The 19,565-nt window shown below is 53.4% G+C and overlaps 1 protein-coding gene across 1 annotated transcript in view; it reads left to right on the plus strand.

The window, feature by feature from the left end:
• The window catches only part of BCR (BCR activator of RhoGEF and GTPase), a 124,349-nt gene extending 115,021 nt beyond the window's left edge, over positions 1–9,328 (plus strand). Inside the window, exons 17-23 of the mRNA XM_077874484.1 lie at positions 1,318–1,377; positions 2,096–2,205; positions 3,713–3,852; positions 4,729–4,863; positions 5,648–5,753; positions 6,127–6,289; positions 6,637–9,328. Of these exons, the coding sequence (XP_077730610.1) occupies positions 1,318–1,377; positions 2,096–2,205; positions 3,713–3,852; positions 4,729–4,863; positions 5,648–5,753; positions 6,127–6,289; positions 6,637–6,726 (804 nt within the window). The 3' untranslated portion in view covers positions 6,727–9,328. The remainder of the gene's footprint in view (positions 1–1,317; positions 1,378–2,095; positions 2,206–3,712; positions 3,853–4,728; positions 4,864–5,647; positions 5,754–6,126; positions 6,290–6,636) is intronic.
• The last annotated feature ends 10,237 nt before the right edge of the window (positions 9,329–19,565 follow it).

Here is a 19,565-nt window from a genome sequence, read left to right on the forward strand (position 1 = left end):
GTGGATAGATACCCCTCTGGGCCTGGAGCTGTGCTCATTCCCACTGTGTGTGTGCATGCATGCATGCATCTGCATGCACAAGTTTGTGTGTGCAGAAATGACGAGGTGCGGACCCTGCTTTCAAATAGTTTGCCTGGTTGCACACATGAACCATCGCCTGAAGCAAGTGATGAAATCACAAGGCCTTGCATGAGGAGTGCTAGGTTATATGGTGTCAGACAGCGGTTCCCTCAACTGGCTTTATATCAGAATCACTTTGGGAGGTTTCTAGTTAAGTGAACCCCATGTCCCTCCCTGAGCTGCTGGTGCGACTCTGTGACTAGGACTCCAGGAGCTGTTTTTAAACAAGATCCTCCCAGTGCTTATTTGTCCAGCCCAGCCCACTGGTGTGGAATGTGTGCTCCCCACAACAGGGGAGAGGGCGCCCTCATAGATGGGGGGCACTTGGCCTGACCACTAAGGTCGGGGTCTCTGTTGGGTGAGATTAAGCAGCATTGGTCCCATCGGCTGGCACACAGACAGTGCTCTGTGGGGTGAAGCCAGAGGGGCTACAGAGGGCCCTCCAGCCCCCCTCACTGGCTGTGTGATTTGGAGCTGTGCTCTGGGTCCTTCTGGGCTGGCCTCTGGGCCACAGGACTGGCGCGGACTGGAGACCCCTCCTGCATGGGCTCCTACAACTAAACCACATAGCACACACAGGGAGAAAACTGTCCCAGACTCTTCTTTGGCATACCCTCTGAACGTTGCTATTGAAATTGGGTTTCCCAAACTATTTAAGATGGTTGGTGGAGGGTGAGCAAGATGGCTGCCAGCAAATGGGCGTCTGGGTGGCTCAGTCGGTTAAGCATCTGCCTTTGACTCAGGCAATAGAGTCCTGGGATAGAGCCCTGCATCTGCTCCCTGCTCAGCGGGGAGTCTGCTTCTCCCTCTTCCTCTGCCCCTCCCCCACCCATTTTCTCTCTCTCTCTCCCTCTCTCTCTCTCTCAATAAATAAAATTCTTAAAAAAAAAAAAAAAAAAGATACCTGCCAACGTAGACTTGAGCTCCCAGCTGGAGGGACAGAGAGAGGAATGGGGCGCCGAGCCGTGAGCCTGGAACCTGTGAACCGTGAGCTCCCAGGTCTGGGAGCAGGAGGCCTCTCAGTTTCCAGGGGTTTTCTAGCAAGTTCTCTTTGGAGAACCTCTAGATAGAGGTGCCAGCAGAGGTCCAACTCTAATTCTGACATAGGTGTGGAGCAGTGATAGGCTTGGGCTGCTGCCCAGCCAGGTCTCTGCACAGACCCCAGGGCACCTGATAATCACGACTTCTTGCTTTCAGCTGGACCCCCAGGCCCTGCAGGACAGAGACTGGCAGCGGACTGTCATTGCCATGAATGGGGTATGTTGGCACCTACTTTCCCACTAGGTTAGGGTGGCCCCGATTCCCCCAAAAGCGGTCAGAAGGAGGCTGAGCCTGAACTAGTGTCTGAGGTGGGACATGGCTGAAGGAGGGAGAGACGCTACAAAGCAGAGTCACTACAAGCAGGCAAGAATCCATTTGGGGGCTGGAGTACGGTCACCAGCCAGGTGCTGGAAGTCCCTCCTGTAACAAGACAAGTAGAACCTCGACCCTGGGGTCTGCCTGTAGAAAGACCCCTCATTAGTTTTCAGTGTCGAGAAGGATTTAAACCTTTAAATAAATAAATAAATAAATAAATAAATAAATAAATAAATAATAAACAAACAAATAAACAAATAAACAAACAAACAAACAAACAATTACATACCAGAAAAGGTGTGTAACATGAACAACACATTCTCATTTGCTAGATGATTCATGGATTTTTGTTATGTTATTTTCTATACTTTTGCGTTGCTATTAAGAAAGAGAAGCAGTGGGGGTTAGGGTCAGGAGCAGTGTCCTACAAGACCCAATCCTTGAATCACCCTGACCATTCCTGGTTCTTGCTGAGCTCAGCCAGCGACCTGCCCTGCCCTGGGATCTTAGCCCACTTGTTCAGGGAGGGGGAATGATTTGCCAAGCCCCCAGGGCCTCTGGGAACTCACACTGTGAGTCCCAGGAAGGTGAGAGGGCTGTGACCTGCCTCCCTTTGCAGATCGAAGTGAAGCTCTCAGTCAAGTTCACCAGCAGGGAGTTCAGCTTGAAGAGAATGCCTTCCCGAAAACAGACAGGCGTCTTCGGAGTCAAGATTGCCGTGGTCACCAAGTGAGTGGAGAGGGGCCAGGACTCATGCATCTCATCCCTGGGCACAGTGGGCACCCCCTCCCCCAGGTGTTTCTGAAGGAAAGAACAGGTGAGGGTCTCCCCTCTCTGTGCATGGTCCTCTGTGCACGGGGCCGCCCCCCGGGCTCACTGAGAAACCTGTCCCTGTCCCCTTAGGAGTGTCCTCGCCCCCTTCCCATGCTGGCGGGCTGCTAGCTCCCAAACAGCTGCTGGAACTGGGTGAGGTCTGGGTTTTCTTCCTTCAGAATTTGCCCCAGTCGGGCTTCCTGTGGAATAAAGGCAACTCCAGCCCCTCAGTCACAGGTCAGTTGCCAGGAGAAGTCTGTATGTTGATTTGAGAGCAGTTCTCAGGGACACAGGCAGCTTCCTCCCAGAATCTATTCACTTCCTCTGTTTGGAATCTGGCCGGGCCCCTGACCTCACAGGTCATCCAGCTGGAGCCCATGTCAGATGTTCCCCAGACACCTAATTGTGTCCGAACACCACTCTTCACCCCCAGCTGCACCCCAGCTGTCCCCACACCTCTCTGGATGGGTCTGGGCCTAGGCAGAGAAGATTGTGTCAGCAGTTACCCCAAATAAGTGCTGCTGATGGGGGGGGTGGCTTGGGAGAGTGCTTTACTGGGCTTGTGAACCCAACTGCTAAACTAGGCTAACCCTCCAAATAGCACATCTCCTATTTTTGAAGTATTCCTACTCCGGGGTCCTATGTGGAGTACTGGAATTGTGCATTAAGACGTGAGCAAAAATTTAGAAGCACAGGATTCTGAGTGCTGTGGTTGGGCAGCCCTGTGGAGTCTCCATCCAGCAGATGTTGGGGGAATGCCACCACGTGCAGGGCTCACCTCTTGCTGAGGCCTGGAGAAGTCAGGATTCGCCTCTCATACAGCAAGTGGAGGGAAGGGCCAAGACTATGTCCGGGACTCTGTGTAGCCACCTGTCAGCCCAACGCCTGAGATCCTTTCTGACTTCCTATGGCTGCTGATTCCACTTAGAACAGCCTCCTGACCCTCTCCCAAATTATGCATATTTCACGGGGCATCCATCTACCTTAGACCCTAATGATGGTGGGGGGCAGGAGGCATCTGGGTGCCTCAGTCAGGCGTCTGACTTGGGCTCAGGTCACAATCTAGGGTCCTGGTATTGAGCTCTCATCAGACTCCCCATTCAGCAGGGAGTCTGCTCGTCCCTCTCCCTCTGCCTCCCCCCCCCCCCCCGCTTATGCCCCCTCACCTCACTGTCTCTCAAAGAAATAAATAAAATCTTTAAAAAGGAAAAAAAAAAAAAGGCCAATAAGATCTAAGCAATGGGAATCATGAGCTCTCCCAGCAGAGGGAAAGCACACAGAAGGGACTGTGTGAGCCCAAACCTGGGGGCCTTCATCACCCCCATCCCTGGGTATCCAGGTGTGCAGACAGATGATGGGTGCAGCCCTGCTGTGGCCTGAGCCAGGGCTGCCAGGCACTGAAAGTACTTGCCCTCCCCTGCAGGAGGGAGAGATCCAAGGTGCCCTACATCGTGCGCCAGTGCGTGGAGGAGATTGAGCGCCGAGGCATGGAGGAAGTGGGCATCTACCGCGTGTCTGGAGTGGCCACGGACATCCAGGCTCTGAAGGCAGCCTTTGACGTCAGTGAGTGTTGGCCTGGGCAACACGGGGTTGGGGGTGTGGGCATGGTGACCATGTGCCTTCCGTGGCTTGTGCTGGGTATATGAGGCTCCGTACCTTTTCTTCACTTGTTTTATTTTTCAAATGAAAGTAAGTATTTTTCAAATGAAAGTAAGAGTATTTTTCAAATGAAAGTAAGAATGGTGGGAGGAGGTTCTGCAGAAGCCCGTTCTATCTGAATCATGCATGCATGGCTCTCGTAGAGTTGGACCGGAGGCTTCTGCAGAGCTGCCCCATCTCACACAGGGGTTTGGCCTGCTTTCACCGGGTGGAAAAGAGGTGCTGACCAAAGCCCAGGAGTCAGTGTAGTCTGACTGCGAAGAACTTCCTCAGTCCCCAGATGAAGACACTGAGACCCCAGAGGCTTCTCAGAGTGGAAGATGGCGGAGCCAGGCCTCTGTGCCTGCATACTCTACCCGCCCTGGCCTGTGACACGGAGGGCCAGTGGCCACCTGAGGCCAGAGGGAAGTCACTGGTTTAAATCTCTAGAATTGAACCAGTAATCCCAGTATCTTAATGTGATCAGAAGATGCCTACAGCCAGGTGGTTCCTACAGAGCATAGCCACCCAATCCCTGCCCAGGCAGTGTCCGTCCTCTGCTGGCCTCACAGCCCCTCGTGGTGGCTCTGCCGCCAGGCCAACCGTTGCCCAACAAGGGAGAGGTGGGCAGGACGCCTCCCCTGTCAGGACCCCTGGTGTGCTTTGAAGATGATCAGCTGCTTAAAGGAGGGACCCCGAAAGCCATCAGCCTGCTGTGGGCTCGCTTGGCTGAGGCCCGGAGAGTGGAACCCTATGTGGGATCCGCGAGTAGGCCGTGCTCCATCTCTGCACTCCTTGCAGATAACAAGGACGTGTCGGTGATGATGAGCGAGATGGACGTGAACGCCATTGCCGGCACGCTGAAGCTGTACTTCCGCGAACTACCAGAGCCTCTCTTCACCGACGAGTTCTACCCCAACTTCGCCGAGGGCATCGGTGAGCAGGGGAGATCCCCTCCCTGCCTGTCCCTGGTGCCCCAAGGTGGGCAAGGCGTGCCCTCTCCACCACAGTCCACGTTTCAGTCCAAACTGCAGGTGGTGGCGGGCCCCAAGAACCTAGCTGTCCTAGAAGGACAGGGGCCTCCCATTGTGCCCCCCACCCCAAGTATCCCAGGGGGGCACAGCAGCTGTACCATCATGGACGCACCAGGGTGCGGGCCCTACAGTCTCCTTCCTCCTCACTAGAGTGCCCGCCCTGCTCCTCTCACCATGGGTCCTGGTCCCATCAAGTGGGGCTGCAAGCCCAACCTGACCCTCTCAACAAGGAGGTGGTGTCCAAAGTGGGAGCGCTGGGGTACAGGGCACCTGCGGCTCCCACACACGGCCTCCAGGGCCATTCAGCAGAGGACCTGGTCCCCCCCCCACACCTCCAGGGTACACAGGGTGATGAGGGAGCTGCCAAGGCCCTGAAAACCTCTTCCTACATTCCATGCTTGGCTTCCTGTGCCTTGGGCTCTTCTGAGCCGGAGGTGGGAATGGCCAAGCCAGCTGGGAGGGCAGCTCTGCCCAGCCCCTCCTGTCCCTGGTCTCCGGGATGCCATTCTACCCTTGGAGATAACAGAAAAGGCACCCATCACAGGGTCCTCCCCGGGGGCCAGTGCCGTGTGGGTCAGGATGATGACAGGCCTGGGCTGTCCTGTGCCCTCTGATGGGCCCCAGGAAGGGCTTCCAGCTTGGCTGTGACCCTGACACTAGCACCTCTCCCATCCCATCCCCCATAGCTCTGTCAGACCCTGTCGCAAAGGAGAGCTGCATGCTTAATTTACTGCTGTCACTCCCAGAGGCCAACCTGCTGACCTTCCTCTTCCTTCTGGACCACCTGAAAAGGTAACCCCAACTCCTCCTCAGGGGCCCCGGGTTCTGGGACCCCAGGCAGCAAGGCCCACCAGCTCCTGCCACACTCCGAGGCTGCCAGGACCCTCTCCCCACTCCTGTCTGTAGTTACTCCTCTGCGGAGCAAGATGCTTCAGCTGCGGCCAGTGGCTGGGCTTTCTCTCCCCAGCAGGTGGCCTCAGGTGCTGTTTGTCCTAGGCCCAGGAGAACCAGGGTGGGGTCTGCTTTCAGCACTGCCAGGGGCAGGATGTCTATGTTGGAGAGCCAGCCCCAGGCAGAAAGGGGGGCACTCCCTATGATCCCTGAGCACTCACTCCCACCCTGAAGGCCATGTCGCAATGGTACCCCTTGCTTTGGCCCTGTGCAGGGTGGCAGAAAAGGAGACAGTGAACAAGATGTCCCTGCACAACCTTGCCACAGTCTTCGGCCCCACACTGCTCCGGCCATCAGAGAAGGAGAGCAAGCTCCCTGCCAACCCCAGCCAGCCCATATCCATGACCGACAGCTGGTCCCTGGAAGTCATGTCCCAGGTATGAGGAGACAGGCTCCAGCTCGAGCCACCTGACGTCACAGAAGTGGCCTCCACCTGGCCCACGGGGGTCCTACCAGTCATTCCCACCTGAGCGTACGGGGGCGAGGCCCGAGGTGCAGAAAGAAGGACTTACCAGAGGCCATGTGGCTGGGAGGGGATGGGAGGACCCAGTCCACTGCCCATCCTTCTGTTCCTTATCCGGGCTTCTCAAGGCTGGCGTGGTGTTCCCTCAGGGACACTCAGATCTCTTGCCAGGAGGGGCTCGTTGTCACCAGCACACTCTGGGGCTGTGAGCACCCCTCTGAGCCGCTTTCCTCTTTCCTCCTCCCTGCTGTGCCCTGGCAGGTCCAGGTGCTGCTGTACTTCCTGCAGCTGGAGGCCATCCCTGCCCCAGACAGCAAGAGACAGAGCATCCTATTCTCCACTGAAGTCTAAAGGCCCAGTTTGGTCTCCGAGAGGCCGGCAGAGGGCCTGGAAACCTCCTGGCAACACGGGCTATCCACAGAGCGGGAACCGAATCTTCTTGAGGAGTAATTGGGCCACCTCGCCCCCAAGGGCTGGACCACCTGCCTAGAGACAACTACCCTACCCGGAAGGCTGAGTGGCCTTAGGGCCTGTGGGTCTGTGAGCTCCCGCCGGGCCTCAGACTCCGGTTTTCCATGCGGCCACAAGAGGGCGCCCCAAGCCAGCAGGCCTCGGCGCGCGGGCCTGGCCGTGGGACCAGGCGAAGGGAGTGGTTTCTGCGAACTTAATTTATCAGAGTTTTAAAGATTTCTACTGGATCACTCATCAAGATGCACCCTCTCCGGGGAGAAGGGAACGTGACCAGAGTCCCTCACTATCGTGTCTTGAATAAACACCGATGCTGCTTCGTACCGTGGGGGCCACAGCCCTGTCCCTGTACGGGTGGGGGCTTTTCAGTTTCCCTGACTTAGAAATTTGACTCTGTTTGTGTAACAGAGTTCGAAAAGCTAAGTCAACACTGTGTAGCGTTTGACCCCTTTCGCCTCCTTTCTTCTCTTTCTTTCCAGAAGGAGCTCTGTCCAGAAATGGGTCTTCCTGTTCTGTCCTGTTGCTTTGTCTTGCCGTTCATGTGCCCCTTGGAAGGCAGCTCCCCATGGAGCCGTGTAACGTCTGTCTGTCTGTCTTTCTGTCCAGGATCGACACCAGGGGGAGGGAGGCTCAGGCTGCGCACTTTATGGCTTCTCCAGGGATAGTGACCCTGTCCACTGCCTGCTGGGCACAAGCTCTCCTCTTCAGCTTAAAAAGGCCTCAATCTCTCTGGCTTCCTCCAGCCCATCGCCCCCTCTGCCCACACCCTCCCTTCCCCTGATCGTCCCCCCCACACAGATCACTTCATGCTCTCGCTCTCTGCTGAACAAGCTCAGTAACTTTTATAAAAGTCTCCTCTTGGCAGCGACAGCTTGCTGACAGCTTGTTTTAAACTTTGATCCGAATAGCCTTTTGATACTTGAATATTTTTAAGTTTTCTACATAGTTTCTAATTTTTTTCCTAACAGATTCAGATACCTAATACGATATCAGAATGTACGCCATGGACAATCTGTGTCCCAGCGGCATTTTGTCTCCCTCCACAGGCCGGCTCTGTTTTTGTCAGGGGTGGGTTCTGAAGTCTCCTGAGCATGTGGGAGGGTTAGGAGCAGGGGGCCGCTGTTCTACTGGCCAGCCTCCTGTCCCAAAGCAGGTGGAAGGACACACACCCACTGCCCACCCTCCCCCTTCTCCAAACACCAGTATGGAAGGGAAGCCCAGACATTCCTGGTAACCCTCCTGACCATCCGGCTTAGAGAAAGGAGAACGAGGGAGGCCACTAAGTATTTGGAAGAAACAAATCTATGAACAGTTGCTCTTTTTTTTTTTTTTTTTTGAGAGAGAGAGAGGGGGGTGGATAGGATGGGGAAAAAAGAAATTGTGAGAAGCCAAGTTTCCATGATAGTCTTGAAAGAAGAGAGGATCTAGTGGACCGGAGGAGGGAAGTGATGGTGTGACTCAGGAAAAGGTGTTTGCTTGTCACGTGATTACACCAGTAACCGGTGGCAATGTCCCATGGTCCTTCCCATGTCCTGGGTGGCAGGGGTGAGGGTGGGAGGGTTCGCCTCACAAGGCAGCTCCCACCTGAACTTGCAGCACATGCTGGGGGGGCATGTGCCCCCCAACCTCCCCTCTGCTCGTGGACCTACGGAAGCAGGGGGCTGGGGGATACAGCAGAAAACAGTCTCTTGAAGGTTTTATGTCCTCATATTTATTTCTTTGTACTTTTTTCTTGTGAGGAGAGCAGACCCACCACTTTCAAGTAGTGCTGCTCTCCTAGGGGGTTAGGGTAGGGAGCAGGGTCCTGTGCCCTCTTCACATTTCTGAATTCACGGGGTTTCTCAGGCCTCTAGCTCCGGGCTGCCCCTGGCCTGGCTCCCCATCCATCTGAGCAACCCTCCAGCCCCGCAAGGGGAACACATTCGGCTTAGAAAATCTAAACCCAGCCCTCGTTTCTGTTCCCTTGGTGTCATGATTTGCATCTGTCGCATTGAAACTGGAAAGCAATATATCAATGTCTGTGCCAATTTTCGTTCCGTTCCCCATCTCCTCCCCCTTTTATTTTTTATTTATATAGAATGTGTGCTGTTTAATGACAGAATGACCACTCTTTCCTCGTGTAGCTGTAAAAGCGCTCCTTCGCTGGGCCACAGTGGCGGCAATCGCTTTGGATCCTTGGCCGCCTGTGTCGTCCCATCTCACACTCGGGCCTGTGGGTTGGTGAAGCCAGCACAGGGCGCGTAAAGGCCTAGAGCCCAGACGTGACTTTCCACAAGGCTCGGCTGCTGGACTCTGCCGGAAGAAGTGATGCTTTCCTGCCCCGGCTGGCACCCCGAGTCTGGAGCAGCCGCTCTGCTGCCCTCAGCAGCGGGGGGCTCAGCTCCACTAGTCTCAGCAGCTGCATTTCTGCTTTGGGCTCAGCCATCCAGACACCACCGTGGGGGAAAAGGACTGCTGACACTTTCATTAAAGTTATCTGAGACTACTTGTGTAGGTGGTGATTGCTCCATTCAGAAGAAAAACCACGATCAGAGCCTCTGGGAGGGGGATGAGGGTGGGCAGCAGAGCCAAAAGAACCAGGTGACATAGTGGGCCTGGGTGTCCCAGAGGCCACCTCAGAGCGCAGTGCACACTGGCGTGAAGCCAGGCCCTGTGGGGTTCACAGGCAGGCACAGCAGGTAATGTCGGGACAGGAAGCTGCAACAGTCTCTGCCGCCCTCCGGCCTAGGGCAGTGGGGGTACTGGCCATGTCAAGCCCAAGGGCAGGGAGGACTCCAGCCACACACAGCCCGGCCCTATACCAGCCCATTGGCCTCTGTGGTTTCCGCTGGCACCGGGGTTTGGTGGTACACGGGTCACCCTTAGCTGCCACCAGCCTCGCCCTCAGAAAAAGCCTGTCCAGCTTACAGGGAAGTGGTGCCCAGGGTGGAGACAGGTGTGGGACCTGGGTGCAGCTTGGGAGGAGCTGGGACTAAGGCTCGCCCAGTAGACTGCAGGTGGCCAGTGAGGGTCCTCCTCAGGCCCCCGGGGAGGAGGGTCTCCTGGTCAGCTCCTGGGCGGACGGGTGGGGAGCAGTGTGGTGTGTGGTCAACTGCCCGGACGGATTCTCCCTCCCGCTGACCCCCAACGCTGCTGCCTGTGGAGCATCACCGTGGCCATTTCCCCAAGCAGAGCACGGAGCTGCCCTGGGGAGACGCAGGGCTGGATGGCAGCAGCCCTGAGCCCAGTGCAGTCTTTTGCTGGCCTCTGGTGACCTGGAGGAGGTCACACCAGGAGTGTAACAGGGTGCTCTAGGGATGAATCTCCACCCTCAGAGTCTCCAAAGGCCTTTCCCCCAGCACCTGTCCTGCAACACCCCCCCAGTGGGCTCCCCACAGCACCACCTGTCACAGCATCCTCTCCCACAGGTGTGTAAGGTGTGTGTGTCTTGCCTACATTGGAAAAGCTTCACATACACCTTGCCACCTCTCCACTCTGACATCTGCTGATGAGGAACAGGCTGCTGCTGGCCCTTCTCTGAGGATTTGACCCCTAAAAGGCTACTGTTAGTTCTCTCTAGTTCCACAGTCCTGGTCCTGTTTGAAAACCATAAAAAACACAATACTAATAATGAAAAAAAATTGTAACCCCTACTGTATCGCTCTTAACTAGGATTTGATATTTTAGTCTTTTGAGTTGACTGCACCCAAATTCCTAAGAACAGGCACCACGTCCAGCAGAGCCCAGGCCTGTGATCCTGAATCTGAGATCTCCCACCTCAAAGGGCCCTCAGAGGCCTCTTGGTCCAATCCCTTTACTTGATAGATGGGGAAACTGAGGCACGTGAAGCCCTACCCCCACCCCTGCACCCTGGTATCCCAGAGCTGGTTGATGAGCTGAGGCTAGGACCTCTGTGTCCTGCTGACACCCCCTCCCCCCGAGCTCACTCCCTTTCTGCAGGACGGGACAGGGCGAGACCTTGACCACCAGCCTTGGCCTAGATGTGTAAGTCCCCATGTGGGCACACGGGCTGAGGCCTTCAAGTGTCCCACACATGCACCCCCTGAGTAAATAAAAGGGGGGCAGGATTGAGTATAGAAATCTCAGAAAAACTTGCATACCTGCCCCCCCAAAAGAATGCCTCAATTGCCTTAAAAGGAAGTCTTTCCATGGACTAATGACGGGCAGTCACAAATAACTCTGGAAAGATAAACAGGAAAAGTGAGGGGGTGACAAGCAGACCCAGCTCTTGAAGAGGCCCAAACGGCCTCCTGGAGCAGCTGCCACGGGTCAGCAAGCAGCATCAGGGCCAAGGGTCACCCCTGGATTGGGAGGGGCGTGTTGGAACTCGGTGTAACTGGGGTAGAGGAGGCCAGTGGGTCAGCTGCCAGCCAGAGCCCTGTGTCTGTCACCCCAGTACTTGCAGCCCAGAAAGGCCAGCCAGGACCATGGCAAGCAGGCACCCATGGATGGTTTCCAGGAAGACAGGGCTCCATCACCCCTCTCAGACGTGTCCAGATTGGAAAGGAAACCAGCTGCACTGAGCGCCCTTGGCCACGCGTCCTGAGCAAGGCCTTCTTGGGGCCTCTCAAACCAGTTCCCGCTAGAACGGTGAGGCTCAGTCCAGGCACCGACTATTCCACTCCCCTTGGGTGGGGGGAACTGATCAGCACCTGACCAGAAACTCTGCCTTAGGGTTTTCAGTCACTTTGCTGAAACCTGAGCCTGGCAGCTGGGGATGTGTAAGTTGGGATGGGATTCTGGACAAAGAGGGGGCCTTAGGAATGAGGCCTGACCAAGTCTGGAACCTAAACAAGTTTGGGTCCCCCATAGCTGCTGACTGAGTAGCCACAGAAGTGGAGGTGCCAGGAGGGTGGCCACCCCGACCCAGGAACTCCCTGGGGGTGAAGGGCTTGAGTGACCGCAGACACGTGGACCTCTCAAACCCATGGCGTGACCCCAGGGGCCAGCAGGGGAAGTTCTAGACCTAACCAGAAAGAAGCAGATGCTGCAGATGCTCACTTAAGTATGGCTGTAATTTAAATGACGTGATGGGCTGGTGTGGACGGACCCCTCAGGATTTGCTGTCTTGGCTCTGACCTGTGGCTGCCTGGTGCCCCAGTCAGCCCCTGCTCCCAGCTCCAGGGAAAATGTGCTAGAAGGAGAGAAAGAGAGGGAATGGCCACTGTCTCTTCTATTTTTCTGAACACAGTGTTTACAATGTTTACAATGTTGGGGAGGGGCGATCAGAAGTTATTTGGAACAAGCTAAGGCATCCGTGACCTTTGTTTGTGTTCCCCATTAGGTAAACACTCCTGGGCTGTTCCCAACTGGGGCCCTTTCACCTTGGTGATGGCCAGGAAGCAGCTCCCAGCGCTCCCAGGGGTGATGACTTCGGGCCTGGTCTCAGGCCTCTGAGTTCCGGCCCCCCCAGACCGCCTCGTGCCCTCCTGCTTCCTGCCGATGCTGGGCTGGGGTGCCAGCCTGCCGCAAATCCCTCTCCTGCCCAGCTGGCGCTACCCACACCCTCCCCACCCTCTTCATGGCTGACCTGAAGCTTTCTACTACACCATGGCTGCTGTGAACTGGGTTGTGTTCCCCCCAAAATCCATATGTAGGAAGCCCTAACCCCCAATGTGACTTTATTTAGAGACAGAAGCCTTTAGGGAGGTACTTAGGGTTAAATGGAGATCCTAATCTGATAGCACTGGTGTCCTTATGAGAAGAGGAAGAGACACAAGAGATGGATCTCTCACTCCCCACACACATGCTCACAGAGGAAAGGCCATATGAGGACACAGTAAACAGGTGGTCAGGAGGAGAAACCACAGAAGTCCCTTCCCCTCCGTGGTGTATTGTTACACAGCCTAAGCTGACTAATACAATGACCTTTGGCCTTAGCCCCTTTGGACTCCTGGATGAGGAACCAAGCCTGGAGCCCAAGTCCAGCCACGCTGCTCCATGGGGGGTCCAGAGTGACCACCCAGAGGGAAGGGGTTGTCACCACCCTTGTCTAGACCACATCAATAAACCTCACAGACACATTTTGTGGCCTCCTCTCCTACTTACAGCCGATGCCAATTTCTTCTAATTCAGAGTCGCCCCGTGGCTCCAGTGGGTGACTTAGCCATAGGCACTGTCTGGGTATGGCCTGTACAGGGTCATCCCAGGCTGAGACCCACGTACTTGCTGGCTTTGCCGTGAAGGTCCCCAGACAATGGTGATCTTTAGGGGCCCAGAGCCCCCAAGCAGCCTCTCCCTACCCATCAGCTACTGAGTCTCAAGTAGCCTCAAGGTCTCCCCCCGCCCCAGAGTTCTCAGGTCCTAACTCAGGATTGACTTGTGTGCCTCCTGGGCCAAGTGGGTGGGGGAGAAATTGTAGCACCTGAGAGGTTGGCCAAGGGTGACCCCAAAATGCGGCAGAGGCAGCAAATTGTGCTTCCCCCTCAGGATCTGTCTACCTGGAACCTCATAATGCAAAACCCTTTGGTATAAGGGTCATTGCAGGTATCATTGAGCTAAGGATCTCAAAACGAGATCCTCAAAGAATAGGGTGTGCCCTAAAACCAATGCCAATGTCCTTGTAAGACACGGAAGAGGAGACACTGACACTTAGAGGGGTAACCTCCATAGGAAGATGAAGGCCGAGTTTGGCATGATGCGTCTGTGAGCTGAGGGTTTTTGGCAGCCAGGAGCCAGGAAAGAGGCACGGAACAGACTGTCCCTCCAAGAATTCAGAAAGAACCACCCCTGCTGCGACCTGGATGTGAGATGTCAGCCTCCAGAACTGTGAGGGAACCCATTTTGGTTGTTGGAAGGCCCCCCAGTCAGTGGTCACGTGCTATGGCAGCCATAGGAAACTAATAGAGTCGCCCTACTAGTAAGTCCAACAGGTGGCCAGATCCCGGCTTTGCCACTTCCTCTCCTGTTCCCACCTCCAGATACATTCCCTCTCAGAGCAGACATGGAATGTCCCTCCTGTGTCCTGGGACCAGAGGTCCAAAGGCTGGGGTGGGGGCCTCGGAGACAGACACGGGGATCATCTCCCAAACACCACAGCTCAGCCTGGTGGCTTTGGCCACTGTCCTCTGGCCCCTCCCCTGCCACCAGCCCTGCCCACAAAAGACCCCAAGAAAGTGGAGAACACCCTCCCGGCCTGTCCCCTCAGGCACGTGGCCCATAGACCCCCTGTGCCTGACCTCTGCAAATGTGTCCCTCCTCTGCCAGAATCCTGTAGAGGCTGCTTTGGGGCAACACACTTGAGCAATGGGAACCCAAGTGAGGCAAAAGGCCCCTTGATTGACCAACGGGCCTCTTACAACCAGGCACACAAGGGAAAATCCCATTTTCATTTCCATGCCTCCTCACTCCACCCTATAACTACAGCCCCCCCCCCCCCCCGCCCCGCCCGCCGCATCTCATGGCAGACAATCTCTCCTTGGCCATCCTGTTTGCTGCTCCCCTGCAATGTGTTTAATAAACTTCTGTCTCCTTTGTCCTCCCTTGGCTGGATTCCTTCACCACACATACTGCCAGCTTCTACCCCATCGGGATACCCCACAAATCCCAACCAACCCTGCTGCCTCATAAACACAGTCAGCTGGGTTCTAGCTCCCAGAAAGCAGGAGATAAATAAGAAACAGCCCTTTCTCAACCCTTCCATCCCTCTCGTTACACTCCCTCCCCATCAAGCTCCCAGGAAGGGCCACCTGCCCTGGCAGTCTTGCCCCTTAATGCCCACACCCTTTATGTTCAGGTCAGCCTTGCTCTGGCTGCAAACCCACAGATGTTCCCTGCCCTGACCCCCTCTGACATGACTGACTACCTGTCCCTCCTGCTGGTCCCCTCCTCCCCTGGCTTCTGTGACAGGCGTGGCCTGCTGACCAGTTTGAAATTAATTCCCCAGGGCAGGTTTATGTTTTCTCAAGGGGCGTGTCTTTCTTTCCTCTAGATCTTTCTAGAATTTCTCTGAACTGCCTTCAGGTTTTGCTTGGGGTTCAAAACAGGATAATGATGTACTGTTATGCCCCCCCCCCCATCTCTCTTTTTTGAATATTTTATTTACGAGGTGCCTGGGTGGCTCAGTTGGTTAAACATCTGCCTTCGGCTCAGGTCATGATTCCAGGGTCTTGGGATCAAGCCCCATGTCGGGCTCCCTGCTCAGCGGGAAGTCAGCTTCTCCCTTTGCCCCTCTCTGCTGCTTGTGAGCTCTCTTTCTCAAATAAATAAATAAAATCTTTTTTTAAAAAAATAAATAAATTTAAAGTTAAATCTTCTTAAAATTTAATTTAAAATTTTTATTTAAAAAATAAAATAGGGATCCCTGGGTGGCGCAGCGGTTTGGCGCCTGCCTTTGGCCCAGGGCGCGATCCCGGATACCCGGGATCCCATGTCGGGTTCCCGGTACATGGAGCCTGCTTCTCCCTCTGCCTGTGTCTCTGCCTCCTCTCTCTCTCTCTGTGACTATCATAAATAAATAAAAATTAAAATAAATAAATAAATAAATAAATAAATAAATAAATAAATAAATAAATAAAATAAAAAATAAAATAAAATTTTTATTTAAGACACAGAGACAGAGAATGATTGGGAGGGGCAGAGGGGGAAGGAGATGGAGAGAATCTCTAGCGGACTCCATGCTGAGTGTGGAGCCCCACTCAGGGTTCGAGCCCATGCCCCTGAGATCGTGACCTGAGCTGAACCCACAAGTCAGACGCTTAACCAACTAAGCCACCCAGGTGCCCTTACGTTCTTCTCTTTTTACCCATTTGGTTAAAATTTCTCCACAGTGAAATCTACCCTCAAAGGGAGAATTATTCCAAAAGAGTGTCAAGTCCTGGACAGGGCTCTCAGAGATGCAGCCATTCGAAGCCTTGCGTTGTGTGCAGAATTCCCAAGAGGCTCCTTTGCAAGGGGTACGGTGACACCAGCTGGGGATGCAGAATGCAGACCCAGGATCTAGAAGCCAAGACTTGTTGTGCCTCTTGGGCAACTGATTTCTCCCCCTGAGCCTCACTTTCCTCACCTGGGAAATAAGGCCTGGGTTAGACACCGACCCTGGGAAGTGCCAGACACAGGCCAATTAATATTATTTAAACCTCAGGCACTTGGCATTGCTGTCTCTCCAGCTCATCCCTGCTGTCTCCGTGTCCCCACCATGACGTGTGTTTGTTTTCCAGAGGTCCCCAATCTGGGTGGAGTTATATCAGGAAGCTGGACAGGGTTATTGCTTTCTGTGGATGGTGACTTGGACACTGAGAGACGACAAGAGGAACCATGTCCTGGGCCCTCATCATATGCCAGGCCCTGCCCTTGGGATGTTTATAGCCTCCAGATGGGCAGATGCTAAGCGCATCATTACTGTTTATTAGCCATGTGGTTTCTGTGTGCCAAAGACTTTAAAGAGAAGTGTAGTGTCAGGGGGACAGAGAATAGGGTGGAACCCTATTATTTAGTCCCCCAGCACCCCAACCGGTATTGGGAGTATTGCCATTGTTCACAGAAGAACTGGAGGCACAGAGAGGTTGAGGAATAGGCTTGAGGTCACATAGCTAGAGACTGTTTGAGCTCTAGTCTGGGGACCCAAAGAGCTGCTGGCACATGAGAAGCAGAGGCTCAGTGTTTCCTTGTTACTGGCCTCAGTTTCCCTGACCATGTTGTAAGAGGGTCTGATTATATCTGATCTCTGTAGGCCATAAAGGAGGTGGATGTCTTGTCCACAGTAGGTTCCCTTACTCTATCTCTTCCGGGTCACCTATAGGCCAGCTGGGCATCCCAAGGTGCTTCTGGGGTTTCAGGCTGTGGTCGCTGGTTCATGGGTCCCTCCCGGAGCGAGCAGCATGGCTGCGGAAGGCAACAGCCCATCTCTGCTTGCAGACACATCATTGCTCAGTTGACAGTTGTATACTTCCTGGGACCCAGAGCTCCCCTGGCTCTGAGGGAGGCATGTCAAGAATCCTAAGCTCCATGTCCTGGCACTCGAAGCTTATGGCTTGCTAACTGTTGGAAACAGTTGTTTTCCTATTAAAACTTGGCCTCTGGCCCCTGCCATTTGACTCCTCCAGCTGTGGTCCAGATGAAGCAGCTGGGCTTGAGTGGGGCAGCCAGTGATTGGAGTGGGCATCAGGGTGAGTGGGAGTGAGTGGATGAGGGGGTCAGAGGGAAACCAGCAGCACTGAGCTCAAAGGCGTTCCAGGCTATGGGCCAGCAGGGCCTGACCAGAGGGGCACTCTCAGCCCATGAATGGATCATCACAGTGTCCCAAACCCTGCCATTTGGTGGCCATGGCCAAGTAGAGGTTGGGCCCTGGGAGGGGCTCCCACACAGATAGATGACCTGCATAGGCAGTCAGCCTATGCTACCCTAGGTCCTTTCTTGCTCCAGGCCAGCAGCTGCCCCAGGTGCCTCCTCTTTCCACCCCTTCAGTTCTGGGGAGCCAAGGAGGATGGGCCAGGACAAAAGATAAAGTATGGACGAGGCTGATGGGACCACTCTGATGCCAGCACTGAGGCCCAGCCATAGGCTGGCATGAAGTCCAGATGGTTCTGTGTGCCCCACGCTCAAGTCTGTCTCCTCCCCTTGGCCCTGTCACTAGCTCAGACCTCCCAGACCCCCCAACTTCTGGGACCATGAGTAGGTTCCCTGACTGTGAGGGTCCCCCTCCATATTGTGTTCATGCAGAAGACAGTTCTCCAAAGAAAATCTTACAGCACGTCACTTCCCTGGCTAGTCCCTGTCTACACCACTGAACCCAAGTTCCATGGCCTGGTGGGGGAGACTCTCCCTGTTATTCCCCCTCCCCCTTACCCCTGTATGTACAGCCATGCTCCCTGCTGCCCTGCTCCTTCCAGCTTTGCTCTAGAGGATGCTCTGTTTGCCTTCAGTTCCTTGCTCTTTCTCTTGCTGTCCACTGTCCTGGATGTGCCCTCTCTTTATGGAAACGCTGCTGAAATACCACCTCCTCTGAGAATCCTGCTGATTCCTCCAGGACACCTTAGCAACAGTGCACCTGATTTAGGATCAGTTCACACTGCTGCCTTGGCCAGAGAGGACCCAGAGGCTAGGGACCTGGTCAAAGTCATCTCTGCCCCAGCCCCAGCCCCAGCCCTAGGCACAGGGTCTGATTCCACAGGCCTGGTGGCTTCTCAGGAAATGTCAGCAGCCTCCTGCTTGATCAAAAACAGCTTTTCTGCTTTGGAATTTCAATGTGGGAACCTCTAGTTCAGTAGTTTTGGTTCATTCAAAGTACTTTGCTGTGTGCAGGAGTGTTTGTAGGAACTTTGTTTCTAGTGTTTGAGGATAAGTTTTTTTTAAAAAGTAAAATCAGGGTGCCCTAGGTGGCTCAGTTGGTTAAGTAAATTTAAGTACCTGCCTTTGGCTCAGGGTCCTGGGATGGTGCCCTATATCCCTGCTCATCAGGGAGTCTGCTTCTCCCTCTCCTTCGGTGCTCTCTCTCTCAAGTAAATAATACAATCTTTTTTTTTCCTCTCAAGTAAATAATACAACCTTAAAAAAAAAAAAAGTAAATATGTGACCTTTATAAAAATATAAAATAAACATGTATCAAAGAGTTTACTTAACTTGTTAATTAAAGGAGGGAACCCTGTAAGATGTTACTATCAGTTCAAAGGAGAATCCAAAGGTCAGACACATTTATAGATCAGAAATATTGAAATAAACTTGCAAATGGAAGCAAAACTGACTTTTCCACGGTGGGGGAGGTTTGTCCTTATATAAGAACCATTTGCACTGCTATCAGTTTTCTACAATTTACAGAGTCGTAAAAGAGTTTGAAGACAATAAAAGGCTCAGAGCCCCTACAAAATCAGAACCAGATAACCTAGAAGAGGGTGTTCCAAGGACACATAGTTTTCCATTGGAGAATCCAGGAATCTTTGTTGCATCATGCAATTTTCCTTCCACTAACAGCTCACAACTGGAGACAACCCAAATGCCCATCAGTAGGAAAATGGGTAAAGCATGGTATGGTAAGTTCATACAATGGAACACTATACTGTAACCAAAATGTTATTAATTTTGCATGCCACAGATGTGTGTAACAAGATGGACGAATCTTGTAGACCAAATGCTGTGTGAAAGAAGGCAGAAAGAATACAGGTTTCCCTTGTAGTCTGAAAGCAGAATATTTCTTTTTTAAAATTTTTTTATTGGTGTTCAATTTTCCAACATATAGAATAACTAACACCCAGTGAAAGCAGAATATTTCTATGAAATCTTTCATACACTGAAATGGCACAAAGCAAAGAAACAATTACCATAATTTATACAGAAAAAATTTTTGCATGCTCCCAGGCCCCAAAAATAACCTCTTAGGCTTTTCTTATACCTTAGGACACATCTTGCTAACAGATGCCCAAAACAAACTGAGATAAAGCAGAAATTCTCACAGACACATTTCAAACCTATGGCAACTCAATGCTGGGATGCTGAGTATACTTCCCATAGCAGGAGTTTGGCAATGCCACTCTTGCTGCTCAGAGTGCCCACCTCCTCAATAACTGCTAGCTGTAAAACAAACATCGCTATTAATTGCTTTTCACCTTTTCTCATAAAAGCAGAAGTCCTCTTTGCATTTCTTTAGGTTAGCAAAAGCAGGTAATGATGTATCTGTTGTAAATGTGAAGCGGCATTACACAAACTTTCAAAAAGCAGGGGATACCCATACAAACTTGTAGTAGGCTGAATAATGGCTCCCAAAGCTATGAGGTCCTAAATCCTGGAAC

Source organism: Canis aureus, chromosome 27 (genome assembly GCF_053574225.1).
Source record: "Canis aureus isolate CA01 chromosome 27, VMU_Caureus_v.1.0, whole genome shotgun sequence".
Classification (NCBI taxonomy): Eukaryota; Metazoa; Chordata; class Mammalia; order Carnivora; family Canidae; genus Canis; species Canis aureus.